Source organism: Musa acuminata, chromosome BXJ1-6 (assembly GCF_036884655.1).
Source record: "Musa acuminata AAA Group cultivar baxijiao chromosome BXJ1-6, Cavendish_Baxijiao_AAA, whole genome shotgun sequence".
Lineage (NCBI taxonomy): Eukaryota > Viridiplantae > Streptophyta > Magnoliopsida > Zingiberales > Musaceae > Musa > Musa acuminata.
The window spans coordinates 1,895,715-1,916,049 of record NC_088332.1 but is presented as its reverse complement, the minus strand read 5'-3'; the positions used below and the strand labels follow the sequence as shown (position 1 = coordinate 1,916,049).

At 40.2% G+C, this 20,335-nt stretch overlaps 2 protein-coding genes and 1 long non-coding RNA gene across 5 annotated transcripts in view; 2 read left to right on the top strand and 1 right to left on the bottom strand.

Moving 5' to 3' along the window:
• LOC135675559 (uncharacterized) overlaps positions 1-20,335 on the top strand; it is a 38,085-nt gene that overhangs the window by 6,188 nt on the left and 11,562 nt on the right. The window lies entirely within an intron of this gene.
• On the top strand, positions 6,034-11,461 carry LOC135675560 (uncharacterized). 3 transcript variants are annotated; one of them, XM_065185834.1, is made up of 5 exons: positions 6,034-6,273; positions 6,395-8,250; positions 10,439-10,506; positions 10,647-10,722; positions 11,064-11,461. In XM_065185834.1, exons 1-2 carry the CDS (start codon positions 6,268-6,270, stop codon positions 6,887-6,889), a joined length of 501 nt encoding a protein of 166 aa, XP_065041906.1. In that variant the 5' UTR covers positions 6,034-6,267; the 3' UTR covers positions 6,890-8,250; positions 10,439-10,506; positions 10,647-10,722; positions 11,064-11,461. The 3 variants fall into 3 exon arrangements, with proteins under 3 accessions (XP_065041906.1, XP_065041907.1, XP_065041905.1); XM_065185835.1 differs by having other exon boundaries at positions 10,393-10,506; XM_065185833.1 differs by lacking the exon at positions 10,439-10,506.
• LOC135675563 (uncharacterized) lies at positions 18,262-20,221 on the bottom strand. Its single transcript, XR_010513930.1, has 2 exons — positions 20,106-20,221; positions 18,262-19,962 (listed from the first exon to the last, which is right to left on the bottom strand). It is a non-coding gene; the product is annotated as an uncharacterized LOC135675563 (long non-coding RNA).

The following is a 20,335-nucleotide window of genomic DNA, read 5'->3' as shown; positions in this document are numbered from 1 at the left end:
TCCAGATTTTGAATTTGCTGATATTATTATATTATATTTACCATCCAATATGTTTTTCTTTGTATGTAGATTCTAGGTAGTATACTAGCATGTGTGGTTAGCTTCAGCGTTGGATGGTGGGTCTTACACTCGGTGAAAAATATATGTTATCCAGAATTATTGCCCAAGGGAAGTCCTTGGACATGCCCTTGGGAAAGAAGGTCATTCGCTATAGGAGTCACATGGGGTGTTATAGGTCCAATTAGAATGTTCTATCCTCATGGCACATACTCCATCATCTTTATCTTCCTTATTATTGGACTCCTTGCACCAGTGGGAGTGTGGATGTTGTCGCGTGTATACCCAGAAAAAACATGGATAAAACTAATTAATTGGCCGGTTATATTCAGTGTTGGTACCATCGTGCCTCTTGGCACTCCGGTTAACATTTGGTCATGGTTCATAACTGGTTTGATATTTAACTACTTTGTCTTCCGAAGATTCAAAGGATGGTGGGCACGTTATAATTATGTGTTATCAGCCGGATTGGATTCTGGATCAACTTTTTTGACGATTATTGTTACTCTTTTTCTTCAATTTCGGGGTATATATGGACCAGATTGGTGGGGGTTAGAGATGGATGACCATTGCCCCTTGGCTCATTGTCCTACCGCACCAGGAGTTATTGTAAAAGGTTGTCCCGTGATCAATTAAGACTATCATTCAATTTGATCACTCAATTTGTAGAAGGGATATTATTGTTCATGGTTCAGTTGTTTAAAAAATAATTTTCTTTGTTTCAATTGTTAAAATAGATACTCTACCTGGTCAATCTCAATTTTTTTTACAGAAAAGATTAAAAATGTCATGTTGATTTTATTAAGAAGATAGGCTGAAATGTATCACATCACTTGTATATGGAGCAACAAAAACAAAATTTTTGATCTCGATAAACAATTCTACAATGTCATTCATATTAACATTTGACAAAGAAGCATGCAACAAATACTCAAAATTGGAATTCACTTCTCGTAACGGTGTGGTGACAAATTTCTTTTCCACATCTCGATTGGTTTTGTGTTTTGGGGTATAGAGTAAAAAAAAAAAAGGAGCTTGAAAAAAAATGAGGTGAGGTCTAAAGCTAATGCTACACTCAAATTTTTCATAAAAAAGGTTTATGAGAAAGTGATTATTTTACTGTGCTAATTTTTTTTTAGAAATTATTATTCCTCTAATCCTGCCTATTTTTTATTAACCTATCAAATCTCAACAACACATTCATTTGTGTCTTCGTGTCCCAAAGATAGGCGTGCATGTCTTGTTCAACAAAAAATATCTATCATTTAATAAAATAATATAATAACATCAAAATAAAATATTTATATGAAATTTACCTTTACAAGAAACTATTTATTCATCATTATAAGTGTTAGGATAAAGAGTCGTTGACATCTTAGTCAACTCGACGTGATCCGGACTCGTATGAGTAAGATTATTTGAGGTGTCTCCAAGGTAGAAACATCGAGCTCATAAGGTGTTTCTAACATGAAAATCGAGATTACGAGAGGTTTTCCAACTCGACCATTTTGATACTCAAGTTAATAACTCGAGATGAATGTAGGCGTGAATAATCAAAAGAAGTAAAAGACCCCCTTATCATGTGGGTGAGGCTCATTCCTTCATTTAAGCCTCTAGGGCCTTATTAAAAGTCTTCTCTAATTTGTCCCGATTTTTTATAGAGTGAATTAGTTCTCGAGTCCCTTGTAGTCTTGGCGTCGGTTCTACAACAGATCGATCTACCACCATTCTGCTCTTTCTCCTCAAGTTGTGATGTCTCCTATTTCTTGTACAGGCTTCTTTTGATCTATTGGTCGTTAGACGATTGAGGTCCACGCTCCGCTTTTCAACAGCTCAAGAGGGGAGGAGGTCCTAACCTCTCCTTTGTTAAGGGAGGTAGTTCTCATCAACACAAAGGTTCGTTGAGACTTAAAATAAAAAAAACTCACATGACTATGATTTAGTAATGAGTGCACCACTCCTATATTACTTACAAGCTAAGTATTTCATCCCGATCGAGTTCGATTTTCAAGTCCCTTGACCTTGTTAGCGTCCATTTGACTTCACGCTCGTGTCATTTTGCTTATCCTATAACACTCTAGAGATGGGACTTTGTCTTCCCATCTATTCGGTGATAGTGTTTTGCCTATAATGATGAAAGATATAGTTCTCTAGATAGTGTTCAAATCGTGACACTATCTGATAGTGTTTAACGAATAATATTGGTGTACTGAAATTACTGTGACCCGTAAACATTTTGCTGCACCACACCGCCACCATCTATGGGGAGGTGGCCTACCTCCTCGACCTCCGCGTCTCCCCCTCTCGTCGGTGACTCTCACCACCCGTTAATCTCCCCCACCACACTAATCATTATATTTAATACTAATCTAATCAAGTGGCTTCCTTAGGCGAAGGGGGATCGCTCTGAAGCTGGTGCAGAGGCTGGAGGAGTGGTCTAAGGAGAAGGGGGCGGGGTACGCGTACATGGCGATCCTAGTGCACCCCATGGTAGCCCGCTGCCTTCCGCTCCACGCACGCGTCGCCATCTGCCGCGTCACCCACACGAAAACAACCGTCGTCACGACAGAGGCACCGACCAGGGAACATCATCTTCTAATTGGTGGAAAGATGAGGGACTCCGAGGTACCACCATTGGGAGTCGATCGAAATGGGCTAGTTCGACCATGGTGGTACACCCAAAGCTACATGGTTCGCATCTGCCAACATCTCGCCGTCATCACCATCACGCAGGCGATGTGCACCCACCATCACCATCATTAATTGGGTAGTGCGTGACACATCCGCCCCATAAGGATGATGATGCGCCGTTACCCACTACTTACCGGCCACACGGCTCCCTTGTTGGGGGCGAAGTTCGCATCTAAATTACATAATAAATGGCGCTATTCGTGCCACGCTGCCCTGCTCTGCTTACACAGGAAGGAAGTAAGCAGAGGGACCGCGCAGCCATAGTTGCCATTTCCATTTGGAAATTCAACCCCTCTTCCTGTGCTTCTCTTACAGCTATGTATATGCTCACTGCTCTCTCTCTCTCTCTCTCTCTCTCTCTCTCAATCTGGTGTTTTTCTGTTCTCTCTCTGTGACTGATGAGCTGCTGCTATATATAAAAAGAGGGAGGGAGAGAGTAACCGCACCTCCACACCTCCACACCTCGTCCCAACTACTGACTGAACCCCATACCTTACCCTTCCCATCTCTTGTCTCTCAACTCACCATTGCTGCCCTTCAATTCATGCCAACTACTCTTTTCTGAAGAAAGAGAGAAGTTCCACTGCCAGCGGCGTGTACAGAGAGGAAGTTTCACTTACTTCCCCTACATGGGAAAGACACGTACATATCTGAAGACACAAGCTGCAGCGGCGTGTTTCTGTTTGTTCTTCTTTTGCTTGCCGCATACTAAGTGATCGAGCCTTGTGAGAGGACAGAGGGAGAAACACTTGCATCATCCCTCACTTTCGCCACCGTCATAATTGGCCGCCATATAAGGATGGTGGAGTCTATGGCGGTCGTGATGATTTACGACGCATAGCGGGACCCGGGGGGAGCAGATGTGGGAGGTGGGGTACAGCAGCGCTGCCATGTCCGCCACTCCCCTTCCTTCCTCATGCTCGTCCGTATTACTTCTCTTTTTTCTTTCTTTTTTTTTGTGTTCCATTCTTTCCGATCATCTCCTGTTTCTGAGTTAAACGCACTTTGGACATCCTTTTGTGATCTTATTCTCCTCAGTAAGTATGCGTATGCGTATGCGAAGAAGCACAATCATATTGTTAATAAAGGTGGCGGAGATGGTTAGCGGGCCGGAGAAGGAGATCGTTGGACTTGTTCACGGATGCATAAAGACCGTGGCCTGAGGCACCCCTTGCCTTTGTTATTACCCTCACCCTCGAAGGAGGATACCGTGACGTCGACACCACCCCTCCGCCCGTGATCCCTCCCACCCGTGAACGACCGCGCGTGGGCCCTGTCCCTCCAACCCGTGAACGACGCAACTAGGCGTGAGCCCTGTCCCGCTGGTCCCGTGATCCCTCCAACTCGTGAACGACGTGTGCCCTGTACCTACCCCGCAAGTCCCGTGATCCCTCCAACTCGTGATTTTGAAAATTAGTATTGACATATTCTTGCAAATCTAAATTTTGAATTCTATAACATTATTATATTGTACTTACCATCCTATATGTTATCTTTAGATGTAGATTTCAGATAGTCTACTAGCATTATTGCAAATCATATACTTGTTGAAGAATATATGTTATCTAGAATTATTGCCCAAGGAAAATCTTTGGACATGCCGTTGCCAACGAAGGTAATTTGCATCACGAGTGACATGGGGGCTTATAGGTCCAATTAAAATGTTATTTCCTTATGACATGTATTCCATCATCTTCATCTTCATCTTCAATATTATTGGACTCTTTGCACCAATGAGAGTGTAGATGTTGTCGCGTCTATATCCAGAAAAAACATGAATAAGACTAATTAATTGACTAGTCATATTCAGGTACCATTGTGTCCCCTGCCACTACGGTTAGCATTTGGTCATTGTTCATAATTGGTTTGATATTTAACTACTTCATCTTTCGAAGGTTCAAATAACGATGGGCACATTATAATTGTGTTATTAATTGGACTGTATTTCGAAGTATTTATTTTGACCATTTTTGTTAATTTTTTTCTTCAATCTCATGAAATATATACGCCATTGCCCCTTGGCTCATTGTCCAACAACACCTGGAGTTATTGTAGAACGTTGTCCAATATTCAATTGAGATTATCACTAAATTTGATCAGCGGGTATATGACTACCATTAATTTGTTGAAAGGATATTATTGTTTATGGTTCAGTTGTTAAAATAATTACTTTAGCATAATCTGTATAAATAGGAGAGGGAACATGTTAATGTATTTAAGCTTCTTCATTTCTTCAATAAAATTTCTTCAATAATTGTTCTTATCTTCTATTATTTCTATCAATATTAAGATTTGATCATCGATATGATGGTAAGATTGTTCTTTTACGATTTTGCCTAAATAAAGTTTAAGTATAAACTATCGATTGAAGTCTCTTATGATTTTGTCCGAATAAAGTTTAAGTATGATCTATCGATTGAAGTCATATGTACATCTGATTTGCCCAATTTAGATAGAAGTATCTAACTCAATCTATGGACACAAGTTCCTGTGATGACCATCCCTTCATTCACATTATTTGAATTTTTTTAAACCCAATATATCTACTAATTATGTTTCAAGGACTAACTGTTTTCTATATCCCAGTGAGCTATATATGGTTTAGCAAATTCCACCAATTATCATAATGATTTTAACTTTTTCTTGAGCTATAGTTTGATATAAAACCAAAATAATTTAATTGATTTCTCTTGAATGATTCTTCCCCATGAGAAATCTCAATCAAGGAATCCAAAATAGGATCCACGGGACCAAAGCACAAATTAGTGATTTATTATTATTATTATTATTATTATATTCATTATTATTGGATTCCTGGTAGCAATTGTTGTATAGATGTTATGTGTATATCCTAAAAAAACATAGGTAAGATTAATTAATTGATTACTTATTTTCAGTGTTGATTCTCACCTATCACTCCAATTAACATTTGATCATGGTTCATTATTAGTATAATATTTAATTGGTTTCGGAAGATCCAAAAAAAGTGAGGGTTACATTATAATTCTATTATCAATAAGATAAAATTATACTCTTATTGATATGATTAAGAGCATGATAGATTAATTTTTTTATACCTCTGATAGAAAGTTCTGATGATAATTATATATATTTTGAATAGAATTTTAATTTCATCAATTTTTTTTGAGTTATAGACCGATAAAAAAATATAACTTAAAATATTATATATTGTCCTAAAAAAATATGAGTATTTAATTCACATAAAAAAAATTAAATAAATGTAATACTTCCTCCACACCTCATCCCAACGACTGACTGAACCCCATTCCTTCTCCTTCCCAATCTCTTTTCTCTCAACCGACCAGGGAAAGGTAAGTCGTATAAAGAGCCCCCCACCATTGCTGCCCTTCACTTCATTCCAACTACTCTGTTTCTGAATAAGAAAGAAATTCCACTGGCATCACTTACTTCCCCTATCTGAAGACACAAGCTGCAGCGGCATGTTTCTATTTGTTCTTCTTTGCTTGCTGCCGTGTCCGCCACTCCCCTTCCTTCCTCATGCTGGTCCGTATATTCCTCCTCTTTTTTTTCTTTTTCTTTTTGTTTTCCATTCTTTCCGACCATCTCCTGTTTCCGAGTTAACGCATTTTGGACATCCTTTTGTGATCTTATTCTCCTCCGTAAGTTTGCGTATGCGAAGAAGCACAATAAAGGTGGCGGAGATGGTTATCGGGCCGGAGAAGGAGATCGTTGGGCTTGTCCGCGGGTGCATCAAGACCGTGGCCTGAGGCACCCCCCTTGCCTTGTTATTACCCTCACCCTCGAAGCACCACGCCGCCCCCATCTATGCGAAGGTGGACCTCCGTGGTCTAAGGAGAAGGGGGCGGGGTATGGCGACGGCGAAGGACAACGAGTCGTCTTTCCGCCTCTTCACTGGGCGGTGCGGTTACTCCAAGTTCCGCACCCCCGCCATCCCGGTGCACCCCGTGTTAGCCCCCACCGCCTTCCCCTTCCCCCATGCGTCGCCATCCTCCGCCTCACCCTCGCCGATGCCCAGGCCCTGTACCGCCGCCGCTTCGCCGCCACCGAGTTCTTCCCCCGCAACATCGACACCGTGCTCGCCAACCCGTTCTCCCTGGGCACCTTCCTCGCCGTCCCTCCTTACCCCGTGATCCCGTGAACACACACGTGAACGACCGCGCGTCCCGTCCGTGATCCCTCCCACCCGTGAACTCCGTAACAGAGCGTGAGCGTGGGGGATTGGTAGCAGAATAGACTTGCCAGTAAAGCACATGCATTTGGACTGGTTCCTAAGCTCTGATCACTTATTTGTGAGGATAGAACTACTCCGACATAATAAATATTGGGTCCAATTCTCAGAAAATATGTTGTTAGTGAACCTTTATACCAGAGTTGTGGTGTCAGCACGGATGTCCCGGATGTACAAGATTGCCCGCGTGAATACTTGGGCAACGAAAGTCATCGTCCGATTGGGTCGAGCTCGAACCTCACTTTCGGAAGCGGGGGTTTCCCCTTGATTAGTCGCCTCCTTCCTTATCTTCTGACTCCTGCACACAGGTCGAGGTTAGGAGGAGAATTTTTCGACTCGATCTCTCCAAAAATTTAGTTAGAGCTGAGTGAAAACAAGAGAAAATCCCCTTTATGATTGGCCTGACGATGGGTTTTTATACCCTGCGCATGGGGACCAATTGTACCTGACACATTTATGGCCATCGTCCCTTTAAACGGCGAACTCACTTCTCGTGCGGACATCGGACGTCCTTTGTGTCTCGGCGTCGAACAGTGGTGTCACACTCGATCGGTGCCATCCTGATCCGACAGGGCAGTATTGTACTCGGTCGACGTTGTCCCAATATTTATGGGGCGGCGTCGTACTCGGTCGGCAATGTCTCGACCTTTGCGAGGCATTGTCGTACTGGAGGGGCGTGGTGCCGACATGGTTCGTCATGTTGACTTTGATGCTCCTGGTTAGGGTATGTTCCCAAATTGTGCCCTATCATATGTGCATCAGAATAATCTAATTGTCCATTGTTTGCTGAGCCATTGAAGCCTTCTTTTTCCTCAATTGATGTTGCGTTTGCCACTGATGGATAAGCTCGCCCATCTTTTGGATTGGCCTTCGATGGGCCTAAAGGTAATGGAACAAAGCCCAAGGCACAGCCATGGTTAGGACTATAGCGAGCCTGTGGTACGTCAACAACCTTAAAGGCAACGTTGATCTAACCGTCTATTCGTACATGCGAACCCGAACCAACGTTGATCTCCATGGCTCGTCCGTTCTCTGAGTACGCTAATCTTGACGCTTTTCCCCAAAAATCGACGGCAAGATCAGAGGCCACCGCTTCGTGTATAGGTCGTTACCTTTACGGAAACGCAATGCAAGTTCGATATTTCTTTACCACCCACCCCGTTCTCCCCCGCGCCTCCGATTGCTGTTCCTCTTTTCCTCCACCGGCCACGGTCGTCGACTTCCTGCGTCGCCTCTGCAATCTTCCTCCGACTTCTGCGCCCATGGCTGAGGTATTTGGTGTCTAATTTTAGAATAAGCGAGGCTTTCAGATTATTGATTTCTTCCTCCTCTACTTGGGTTCGGGATCGCCCTTGATCATTGATTTCTTGTATTTTCTTTAACCATTCTGATTTCGGAGAACTTTATGGGTTTTCCATGGACGATTCTTTTTAGACATGGACTAATTCATACGCTTGATAGTCATATATTTTGTTCGACGATAAGGTTGATCATTGCGATTCTTTTAGGTTATGTTCTTTACCCCGCTTCCAATTTATCCAATTTCATGGATGATGCTATTACCATCATTCTTGCCCTTTGATTAATTATCGTACTATTTCCTGTCTAAAGCATGAAGATTCCATTTAATATTGTAATATAATAGAAATTAATTATTAGTACCACGTTATTTAGTCCTCAATATGATCTAAGAAGACTTTTGGCAAAATGTAACATTAATAAAAAGGGGTAAGTGGGACATTGAACTGTATACAAGTCAAATATATCATGGCAAACTGGTGAACCTTGGGACAACAATTAGCCTCTTCCTTCCATATGTCTGTCCTTTCCTTCTTCCGTTACTATATAATGTAGTTGAGGTGCAATGGATGATGATTGTGTCACGACGTGGATCTGATGGAATGACTAAACCATCAACTTGTTCAGTCCAAACAACTGACCAAAAATGCGTAAGTCTATGCTGATGCCATTCCAAGTATTCTAATGTGGGATTAAATTTGGATGTGTTATAATCGATAATTAATATATGATTATAGAAGACGCCATTTGGTAAGTTATGATAGATGCAAAAAGCCAAAAACAACATCAACTAGTGGAATTAACTAAAAGAAGCATAATGGCCTCGCATCATAATTGGAATAGAGTTGGTGAAAAGATTAGGAAAAGGAAATTGATCCCGCATGGTTGGTCCTTTCTAGCCGATGTGTTTTGGCCAATGTTGGGTGAAGAAGGCTGCGAAGAAAGGAGTGAGATATCACAGACGCACCCCACTTCACTGCAGCCCTCGATCTTAATAGGTGGAGAATAAGAGAAGAGGGTGATTGGTAGAGGAAAATTATAAAAAGAGGATGAAAATAGAAGGAAGAGAAATAAAAGAATAAGAAAAAAACTGAAACAAGGAGAAAAAGAAAAGAAAAAAAAAGTAGAGGAGGAAAATAAGAAAGTTGATTTTCTTGTTTGTTTTGTATCTGATATTATTCTTAAAACCTATGGTATGATTGATCAGCCCACTGAACTGATCAGTGACCTAGTGATCAGAAGCTTGGCCATGTTGATCGCTAGTTCCATTCTCATAACTATGTTCAAATGTTGTTCTTTGCGTTTGGTAAAATTCATGTGCTGTACATTTATAACTGAATCCGCCAATGCAGGACCTAAATCTCTGACTTTTAAGCTTGCACTTTGTTATGTGTAGTGTTTGAGTTCTATCCTTCAGCTATCAGAACCCACTTCTTATGAAATTATCATGACAAGGTTCAAAATGTATGTAAAACTTGGCCATACTTTTTCTTGATTTCTTCTTAGGCACATGCCTCTTATGATGGATGCAAAAAGCCAAAAACAACATCAACTAGTGGAATTAACTAAAAGAAGCATAATGGCCTCGCATCATAATTGGAATAGAGTTGGTGAAAAGATTAGAAAAAGGAAATTGATCCCGCATGGTTGGTCCTTTCTAGCCGATGTGTTTTGGCCAATGTTGGGTGAAGAAGGCTGCGAAGAAAGGAGTGAGATATCACAGACGCACCCCACTTCACTGCAGCCCTCGATCTTAATAGATGGAGAATAAGAGAAGAGGGTGATTGGTAGAGGAAAATTATAAAAAGAGGATGAAAATAAAAGGAAGAGAAACAAAAGAATAAGAAAAAAACTGAAACAAGGAGAAAAAGAAAAAAAAATAAAAGTAGAGGAGGAAAATAAGAAAGTTGATTTTCTTGTTTGTTTTGTATCTGATATTATTCTTAAAACCTATGGTATGATTGATCAGCCCACTGAACTGATCAGTGACCTAGTGATCAGAAGCTTGGCCATGTTGATCGCTAGTTCAATTCTCATAACTATGTTCAAATGTTGTTCTTTGCGTTTGGTAAAATTCATGTGCTGTACATTTATAATTGAATCCGCCAATGCAGGACCTAAATCTCTGTGACTTTTAAGCTTGCACTTTGTTATGTGTAGTGTTTGAGTTCTATCCTTCAGCTATCAGAACCCACTTCTTATGAAATTATCATGGCAAGGTTCAAAATGTATGTAAAACTTGGCCATACTTTTTCTTGATTTCTTCTTAGGCACATGCCTCTTATTATTTTTATTCAGAGTGGTTCTTGTAGTTGGCATCTATGCTCTCTAAAATTGAAAATTTGTTGTTGATTTTTTCTTTTCACAGACTGTTGTCCTCAAGGTTGGTATGTCATGTGAAGGATGCGTTGGAGCTGTTAAAAGGGTTCTAACCAAAATGGAAGGTCACTTAATGCTTTCTTTTACTTTTTTTTTCTGATGCTATTTCTTGATCTTTGACTTTCTTGGAGCTCATGTTTTTTGTTTAAAGTAAAAAAAATGAAGTCTCTGATTATAGTGCATGATGTCCAACACCATCATACCAAAGCTTAGTAGCCTAGTTCTGCCATGTTTTAGATTGTTGTGTTTTGGAAAAGTTAATTTCCTGTTGGCAAGATCTTCATTTGGTTTTAACAAAATATTTGTACATATTTATGTCTCAAATCCATTTATGATGAGCAATTTCAACTGGCTAGCTCAATGGTATACATGTGCATCTTCATCATGTTGCTTGTTTCTTCTTCAGGCGTCAGAGTCCTTCAACGTTGATCTGAAAGAGCAAAAAGTGACTGTGAAAGGCAATGTGAAACCTGAAGTTGTTCTTCAAACTGTCTCAAAAACAGGCAAAAAGACTTCCTTTTGTGATGCCGAACCTGAAACCAATGAGGCTATTGCATGATGATGATATCCTACTTTCATGCAACCTTTTACCAAATAAATTGGACTCTTTATGTCGTATGATCTGTTAGTATGTTATGTTGCAGAGCTTGGTTCTTGTTACAGGTTGAGTACATACTGATTATTATCTGATCAACTGTGACATATCCCTTCCAGTATGCTTGTGACAACCGTCAAGCATACTCTACTTACGGGTTAATGGTTATCTTCATGTGCTCAATTTCAATGGAATTTGGTTTGCTCAAACGCTGATTAGTAGAACCTGTGAATGGTTAATACCTCTGCATCATGTTCTATCTCTGGTATGTCTCCTTGGGTTCTGCTTGTTATTCTCTGTTCTTTATTTTATTTTTAAGGTGGATCTGTTTCTTGTTTTGAATCGAGTTTGGAGGGATTTGATCCTAAGCTAGTAAGAATTTTAATTGTACCATTTTCTTAGTGTATTGGCTAAATCAATCGACAAGTGTTCATATGCTCAAAGGAAACCACATTCTTCCGGTAAACGTACAGTGTAAAAGACCTGAGCGGTCGAGATTAGGGGAGTCGTAATTTTGACCCATTTGGGCCCAAATGTTCTACTTCCGAGACGGCCACGATCTTGTCCGTGCATCCACAGAGGGCATTGCGATCGGTTAATACATTTGATCGGATCCTGATCAGACCGTGGATCCACACATAGATCAAACACTTGATCGGCAACTGACGATCACGATGGCATCTCGATCAACCTTGGGTACTCTATCGTGTCTTCTATATAAAATCCGGCTCAGTCTGTGTCTCCAAGATCCTCTCGCGAAGTAAAACCCTAGTCGGAGTACCTTTCCTCTTCTTTGCGGCGGATCTCGCAGCCCTCCGAGTAATGACTCCTCCTATCTCATGATATCTGCATCTACCGCTCTATGTCCTTTGTTTGTTCAGTGGTTTATTGATCGTGCGCTCCCTCACATTTGCTTTTCGATGTCGTCCTATTTTGACACTCATTTATTGTGTTATTATTGTTGGTGCTGTTGTGATTTTTTTTTTGATGCAATCTGTATAAACGTTTAGTCGAAAGTTATGCTTATTACGATTGGGAAGAATGCTTGTAGGCGATATATACATTTCCGTGGGAAGTGAATTGTTATATCCTGTGCTACCGTGGAAACACTCTGACTATAACAGCAGTTCCGCTTAGAGTCATTAGTATTGCCTTCTATTAATAACCAGGCTTAAATTTCCAGGGCATTTAGGTTTACATGTTGAATAGTCGTACATATAAACAATGTTGTAGAATCTGCTCAGAAGAAATGTGAGTGTTCGGGAGGATCTTTTGGAAAAGCAGCAGCTTTTATGGTCTTTAATAATCATTCCTTCAATGAGGTTTCAGTGGTTTACTGCCAAATCTCTTGGATAATTCCAAAAGATTGTGTCAGTCGTTTTCTGCTTGCTTGTTTATTAAGATAATTTGTTATAATTTTGGAAGGAAAATGTTTTCATATTTTTGAAGATCGGAAAAAGAAACCTCACGTCTTCTCAAACAACTCCAGGACGTGAAAGCATGACCCTGATTCCAGGAATGGAATGGAAAGGAGATTCCTTTTTTATCAGCATAATAGAAACACTAGAATTTTATTTCTTGCATGGTGAGAGAATATTCTCCAAAAAAAGTCTTGCAGTTGTGCTGTGACAAATTTATCTCCTTTGTGACATATTTGCAATTCGACTGCTGAACCTGTGCTGCTGGTCTTTTCAATAACTCTTCTGAGTCTTTAGTTGAATAGTTGTTTGTTCGAATGAAACATAATAATGGCAGCATGAAACAATTTGAGTATTCTTTAATTTTGGAACATTTTCTGGATTTTTGTGTTGAGTGTTTCAGTACTCTCTAGGTAAGGTTCTTATATTTTGTTAATTGTCTTTTTCTTACATATCGACACATACCCTTGTTATGCTTTGTATATTGTTGGTTTTATAATGTTTGTTATTAAGGAGAAAAATATTAGATGAACCTTGTTCCTTGATATGATATAATGAGTTAAATGGATTTTGGAGCGCTCCTTATAGCAAGAATCTGTTATTTTGCTCAGGATGAAGGTCATAGCTGCTTATTTACTTGCAGTTCTTGGTGGAAACATTAGTCCGACAACTGGTGATGTAAAGGGTATTCTAGAATCAGGTTTAGCTTGCTTCCTTCTCATTTTGGGGCATTTTATTGTTATACATTAACAGTTAGGTTGCATATTATTTTCTATGACCATAAAGAAATTCACGAATAAAACTTCATAAATAAAATCTGTTTCTCATTAAAAATTCACAAGAGTGAAATCCACGAGTGATGCATTTATCAATGAATTCTATGAGTGTATCATCAAGTGATGGACCAAGGGTATGAAATAAATTTGATACCAAGTAAATTGATATTCCAGATTTCATAAAGGCCTTATATGCAAAATGAAATAATTTCAAGAAAGCATTTTAATAAAAATCGAGAAAGTCCGAAAAAGATATACTTCAAATTCATGCATTCGGACAATTTAACATCCCTAACTCTCTTCTAATAAAATTAAATTGTTCTTCATTTAAAAGTTATATAAAGATATCGGCTAATTGATGTTTCGTATCAGAAACTCTAAAGATATGTCATGGTAATTAAGCGGATGGAGGCGTGATCTAAGAAGAAGGGGGCGGAGTACATGAGCGACGGAGGACACCGTGACGTCGACGCCCTCCCTCGTGGGCCTTGTCCCACATGTCGGTCCCTCCCACCCGTGAACTTCGTAACAGGGCGTGGGGGATTGCACCTTCTGCGCGGTGGACCGGTCGCTGCCGTGACTGCGCATCCCCTGCTGGAGCGGCTCGCACGCCGCCACCACTCGGCAGACGCGGTCCCCCACACCCTATTGTGCACGTGACGGAGTTCACGGGTGGGAGTTCAAAGGGGCGTGACTGATGACGCCTGCTGCTGTGAATCCCTCTCGTGGTGGCTGTCTCTGCTTGTAGGAGATGTGTCGGATGCATAACTAATGGTGACGACAAATGACCATGAGGTTCCTCTTCAGAGACGATGAGGCTTTCGATCACTCATGACCAACGACTGAAACGGGACCCAAGGATCAACATATGAATCCCATCAATGCTGGCTTATGGTATTTATGCGGGTGAAGATTTGCGCGTTGCTCGAAGTATTTTGCTAGCTTTGCTCAGTCGCTGTCACGATCATCATCATTTCACGGGTGAGCTTTGGAGAGACAATGGATTCACGGGTGAGCTTTGGAGAGACAATGGATTCACGGGTGAGCTTTTGAGAGGCAATGGGTTCCCAAAGGTGAGCTTTTGAGGCAGTGGGTTCCCAGATCGTCGTGTGTGAGATATGGCCAAGGTGCGATTCTAGTTGTCTTAATTTTGTTTATCTTGATGATGATAATTATTGTTTTTATTTATCTATCTTTGATGTGTGATTAAGTGTTAGGAATATGCTTTAATTTTGTTAATAAAGGTTGCAGAGATGGTTAGCGAGCCGGTGAAGGAGATCGTTGGGCTTGTCCGTGGGTGCATCAAGACAGGAAGTAAGCAGAGGGACCACGACAACCATAGTTGCCATTTCCATTTGGAGATTCAACCCCTCTTCCTGTGCTTCTCTTACAGCTATGTATATATATGCACACTGCTCTCTCTCTCTCTCTCTACTTGTGCTTCTCTTACAGCTATACATATAAAAAGAGGGAGGGAGAGAGTAACCGCGCCTCCACACCTAGTCCCAACTACTGACTGAACCCCATACCTTACCCTTCCCATCTCTTTTCTCTCAACCCACCATTGATGCCCTTCAATTCAGGCCAACCACTCTCTTCTGAAGAAAGAGAAATTCCACTGCCATCACTTCCCCTCCTTGGGAAAGACACATACATATGTGAAGACACAAGCTGCAGCGGCGTGTTTCTAGTTTGATACGAAACGATTCTCTCTCGGACCCAAGCGTTTCGATCACGAAAAAGTGTACTTAGCAAAGAATTGGGACCCGATCAAGAAAAGGATCAATCCATTAATACCATGATTATATATATATATATATATATATATATATATATATATATATTGGATAAATAATAAAATATTTATAAATAGATATTAAATCTAAAATTTTTTAATGTGAATTGAAGACCCATATATTTTTAGGACAATATGCAATATTTCAAGTTGAGTATCCTATCAGTTCATAATTGAAAAAAAATGATGAAATTGATTTACTAGGAATCATATTCAAAATGTACTTTAATGGCATATAAGGATGGTGGAGTCCATGTCCACCACTCCCCTTCCTTCCTCATGCTCGTCCGTATTCCTTCTCTTTTTTTCTTTTTCTTTTTGTGTTCCATTCTTTCCGATCATCTCCTGTTTCTGAGTTAACGAACTTTGGACATCCTTTTGTGATCTTATTCTCCTCAGTAAGTATGCATATGTGTATGCGAAGAAGAAATATAACGAAATTGAAGAAATATAATAACAAAAATAGTCAAAAAAGCTGCTCCGGAATCCAATCCAACTGATAACAGATAATTATAACGCGCCCACCACCCTTTGAACTTTCGAAAGACAAAGTAGTTAAATATTAAGCCAACTATGAACCATGACCAAATATTAACCGAAGTGGCAGGAGGCACGATGGAACCAACACTGAATATAACTGGCCAGTTAATAAGTCTTATCCATGTTTTTTCTGGGTATAGACGTGATAACATCCACACTCCCATTGGTGCAAAGAGTCCAATAATAATGAAGATAAAAATGATCGAGTACGTGCCATTATATGCCATTAAAGCACATTTTGAATATGATTCCTAGTAAATCAATTTCATCATTTTTTTTCAATTATGAACTGATAGGATACTCAACTTGAAATATTGCATATTGTCCTAAAAATATATGGGTCTTCAATTCACATTAAAAAAATTTAGATTTAATATCTATTTATAAATATTTTATTATTTATCCAATATATATATATATATATATATATATATATATATATATATATATATATATAATCATGGTATTAATGGATTGATCCTTTTCTTGATCGGGTCCCAATTCTTTGCTAAGTACTCTTTTTCGTGATCGAAACGCTTGGGCCCGAGAGAGAATCGTTTCGTATCAAACCAGAAACACGCCGCTGCAGCTTGTGTCTTCACATATGTATGTCTTTCCCAAGGAGGGGAAGTGATGGCAGTGGAATTTCTCTTTCTTCAGAAGAGAGTGGTTGGCCTGAATTGAAGGGCATCAATGGTGGGTTGAGAGAAAAGAGATGGGAAGGGTAAGGTATGGGGTTCAGTCAGTAGTTGGGACTAGGTGTGGAGGCGCGGTTACTCTCTCCCTCCCTCGTTTTATATGTATAGCTGTAAGAGAAGCACAAGTAGAGAGAGAGAGAGAGAGAGAGAGAGAGAGAGAGAGCAGTGTGCATATATATACATAGCTGTAAGAGAAGCACAGGAAGAGGGGTTGAATCTCCAAATGGAAATGGCAACTATGGCTGTCGTGGTCCCTCTGCTTACTTCCTGTCTTGATGCACCCACGGACAAGCCCAACGATCTCCTTCACCGGCTCGCTAACCATCTCTGCAACCTTTATTAACAAAATTAAAGCATATTCCTAACACTTAATCACACATCAAAGATAGATAAATAAAAACAATAATTATCATCATCAAGATAAACAAAATTAAGACAACTAGAATCGCACCTTGGCCATATCTCACACACGACGATCTGGGAACCCACTGCCTCTCAAAAGCTCACCTTTGGGAACCCACTGCCTCTCAAAAGCTCACCCGTGAATCCATTGTCTCTCCAAAGCTCACCCGTGAAATGATGATGATCGTGACAGCGACTGAGCAAAGCCAGCAAAATACTTCGAGCAACGCGCAAATCTTCACCCGCATAAATACCATAAGCCAGCATTGATGGGATTCATATGTTGATCCTTGGGTCCCGTTTCAGTCGTTGGTCATGAGTGATCGAAAGCCTCATCGTCTCTGAAGAGGAACCTCATGGTCATTTGTCGTCACCATTAGTTATGCATCCGGCACATCTCCTACAAGCAGAGACAGCCACCACGAGAGGGATTCACAGCAGCAGGCGCAGGCGTCATCACTCACGCCCCTTTGAACTCCCACCCGTGAACTCCGTCACGTGCACAACAGGGTGTGGGGGACCGCGTCTGCCGAGTGGTGGCGGCGTGCGAGCCGCTCCAGCAGGGGATGCGCAGTCACGGCAGCGACCGGTCCACCGCGCAGAAGGTGCAATCCCCCACGCCCTGTTACGAAGTTCACGGGTGGGAGGGACCGACATGTGGGACAAGGCCCACGAGGGAGGGCGTCGACGTCACGGTGTCCTTCGTCGCTCATGTACTCCGCCCCCTTCTTAGATCACGCCTCCATCCGCTTAATTACCATGACATATCTTTAGAGTTTCTGATACGAAACATCAATTAGCCGATATCTTTATATAACTTTTAAATGAAGAACAATTTAATTTTATTAGAAGAGAGTTAGGGATGTTAAATTGTCCGAATGCATGAATTTGAAGTATATCTTTTTCGGACTTTCTCGATTTTTATTAAAATGCTTTCTTGAAATTATTTCATTTTGCATATAAGGCCTTTATGAAATCTGGAATATCAATTTATTTGGTATCAAATTTATTTCATACCCTTGGTCCATCACTTGATGATACACTCATAGAATTCATTGATAAATGCATCACTCACGGATTTCACTCTTGTGAATTTTTAATGAGAAACAGATTTTATTTATGAAGTTTTATTCGTGAATTTCTTTATGGTTATAGAAAATAATATGCAACATAACTGTTAATGTATAACAATAAAATGCCCCAAAATGAGAAGGAAGCAAGCTAAACCTGATTCTAGAATACCCTTTACATCACCAGTTGTCGGACTAATGTTTCCACCAAGAACTGCAAGTAAATAAGCAGCTATGACCTTCATCTTGAGCAAAATAACAGATTCTTGCTATAAGGAGCGCTCCAAAATCCATTTAACTCATTATATCATATCAAGGAACAAGGTTCATCTAATATTTTTCTCCTTAATAACAAACATTATAAAACCAACAATATACAAAGCATAACAAGGGTATGTGTCGATATGTAAGAAAAAGACAATTAACAAAATATAAGAACCTTACCTAGAGAGTACTGAAACACTCAACACAAAAATCCAGAAAATGTTCCAAAATTAAAGAATACTCAAATTGTTTCATGCTGCCATTATTATGTTTCATTCGAACAACTATTCAACTAAAGACTCAGAAGAACTATTGAAAAGACCAGCAGCACAGGTTCAGCAGTCGAATTGTAAATATGTCACAAAGGAGATAAATTTGTCACAGCACAACTGCAAGACTTTTTTTTGGAGAATATTCTCTCACCATGCAAGAAATAAAATTCTAGTGTTTCTATTATGCTGATCAAAAAGGAATTTCCTTTCCATTCCATTCCATTCCTGGAATCAGGATCATGCTTTCACGTCCTGGAGTTGTTTGAGAAGACGTGAGGTTTCTTTTTCCGATCTTCAAAAATATGAAAACATGTTCCTTCCAAAATTATAACAAATTATCTTAATAAACAAGCAAGCAGAAAACGACTGACACAATCTTTTGGAATTATCCAAGAGATTTGGCGGTAAGCCACTGAAACCTCATTGAAGGAATGATTATTAAAGACCATAAAAGCGGCTGCTTTTCCAAAAGATCCTCCCGAACACTCACATTTCTTTTGAGCAGATTCTACAACATTGTTTATATGTACGACTATTCAACATGTAAACCTAAATGCCCTGGAAATTTAAGCCTGGTTATTAATAGAAGGCAATACTAATGACTCTAAGCGGAACTGCTGTTATAGTCAGAGTGTTTCCACGGTAGCACGTTTTAGCACAGGATATAACAATTCACTTCCCACGGAAATGTATATATCGCCTACAAGCATTCTTCCCAATCGTAATAAGCATAACTTTTGACTAAACGTTTATACAGATTGCATAAAAAAAAAAATCACAACAGCACCAACAATAATAACACAACAAATGAGTGTCAAAATAGGACGATATCAAAAAGCAAATGTGAGGGAGCGCACGATCAATAAACCACTGAACAAACAAAGGACATAGAGCGGTAGATGAGATAGGAGGAGTCATTACTCGGAGGGCTGCGAGATCCGCCGCAAAGAAGAGGAAAGGTACTCCGGCTAGGGTTTTACTTCGCGAGAGGATCTTGGAGACAAACAAAGGACATAGAGCGGTAGATGCAGATATCATGAGATAGGAGGAGTCATTACTCGGAGGGCTGCGAGATCCGCCGCAAAGAAGAGGAAAGGTACTCCGGCTAGGGTTTTACTTCGCGAGAGGATCTTGGAGACACAGACTGAGCCGGATTTTATATAGAAGACACGATGGAGTACCCAAGGTTGATCGAGATGCCATCGTGACCGTCAGTTGCCGATCAAGTGTTTGATCTGTGTGTGGATCCACGGTCTGATCAGGATCCGATCAAATGTATTAACCGATCGCAATGCCCTCTGTGGATGCACGGACGAGATCGTGGCCGTCTCGGAAGTAGAACATTTGGGCCCAAATGGGTCAAAATTACGACTCCCCTAATCTCGACCGCTCAGGTCTTTTACACTGTACGTTTACAGGAAGAATGTGGTTTCCTTTGAGCATATGAACACTTGTCGATTGATTTAGCCAATACACTAAGAAAAAGAAAATGGTACAATTAAAATTCTTACTAGCTTAGGATCAAATCCCTCCAAACTCGATTCAAAACAAGAAACAGATCCACCTTAAAAATAAAATAAAGAACAGAGAATAACAAGCAGAACCCAAGGAGACATACCAGAGATAGAACATGATGCAGAGGTATTAACCATTCACAGGTTCTACTAATCGGCGTTTGAGCGAACCAAATTCCATTGAAATTGAGCACATCAAGATAACCATTAACCCGTAAGTAGAGTGTTTCTTTTTAACTTTAAAAATAGATATTTTCATTGATTTTAGTCCTTAAAACATTTGTGTCAATTTTTTAGTTTTAACTAATTTAAAAATAATTTACAATCACTTAGA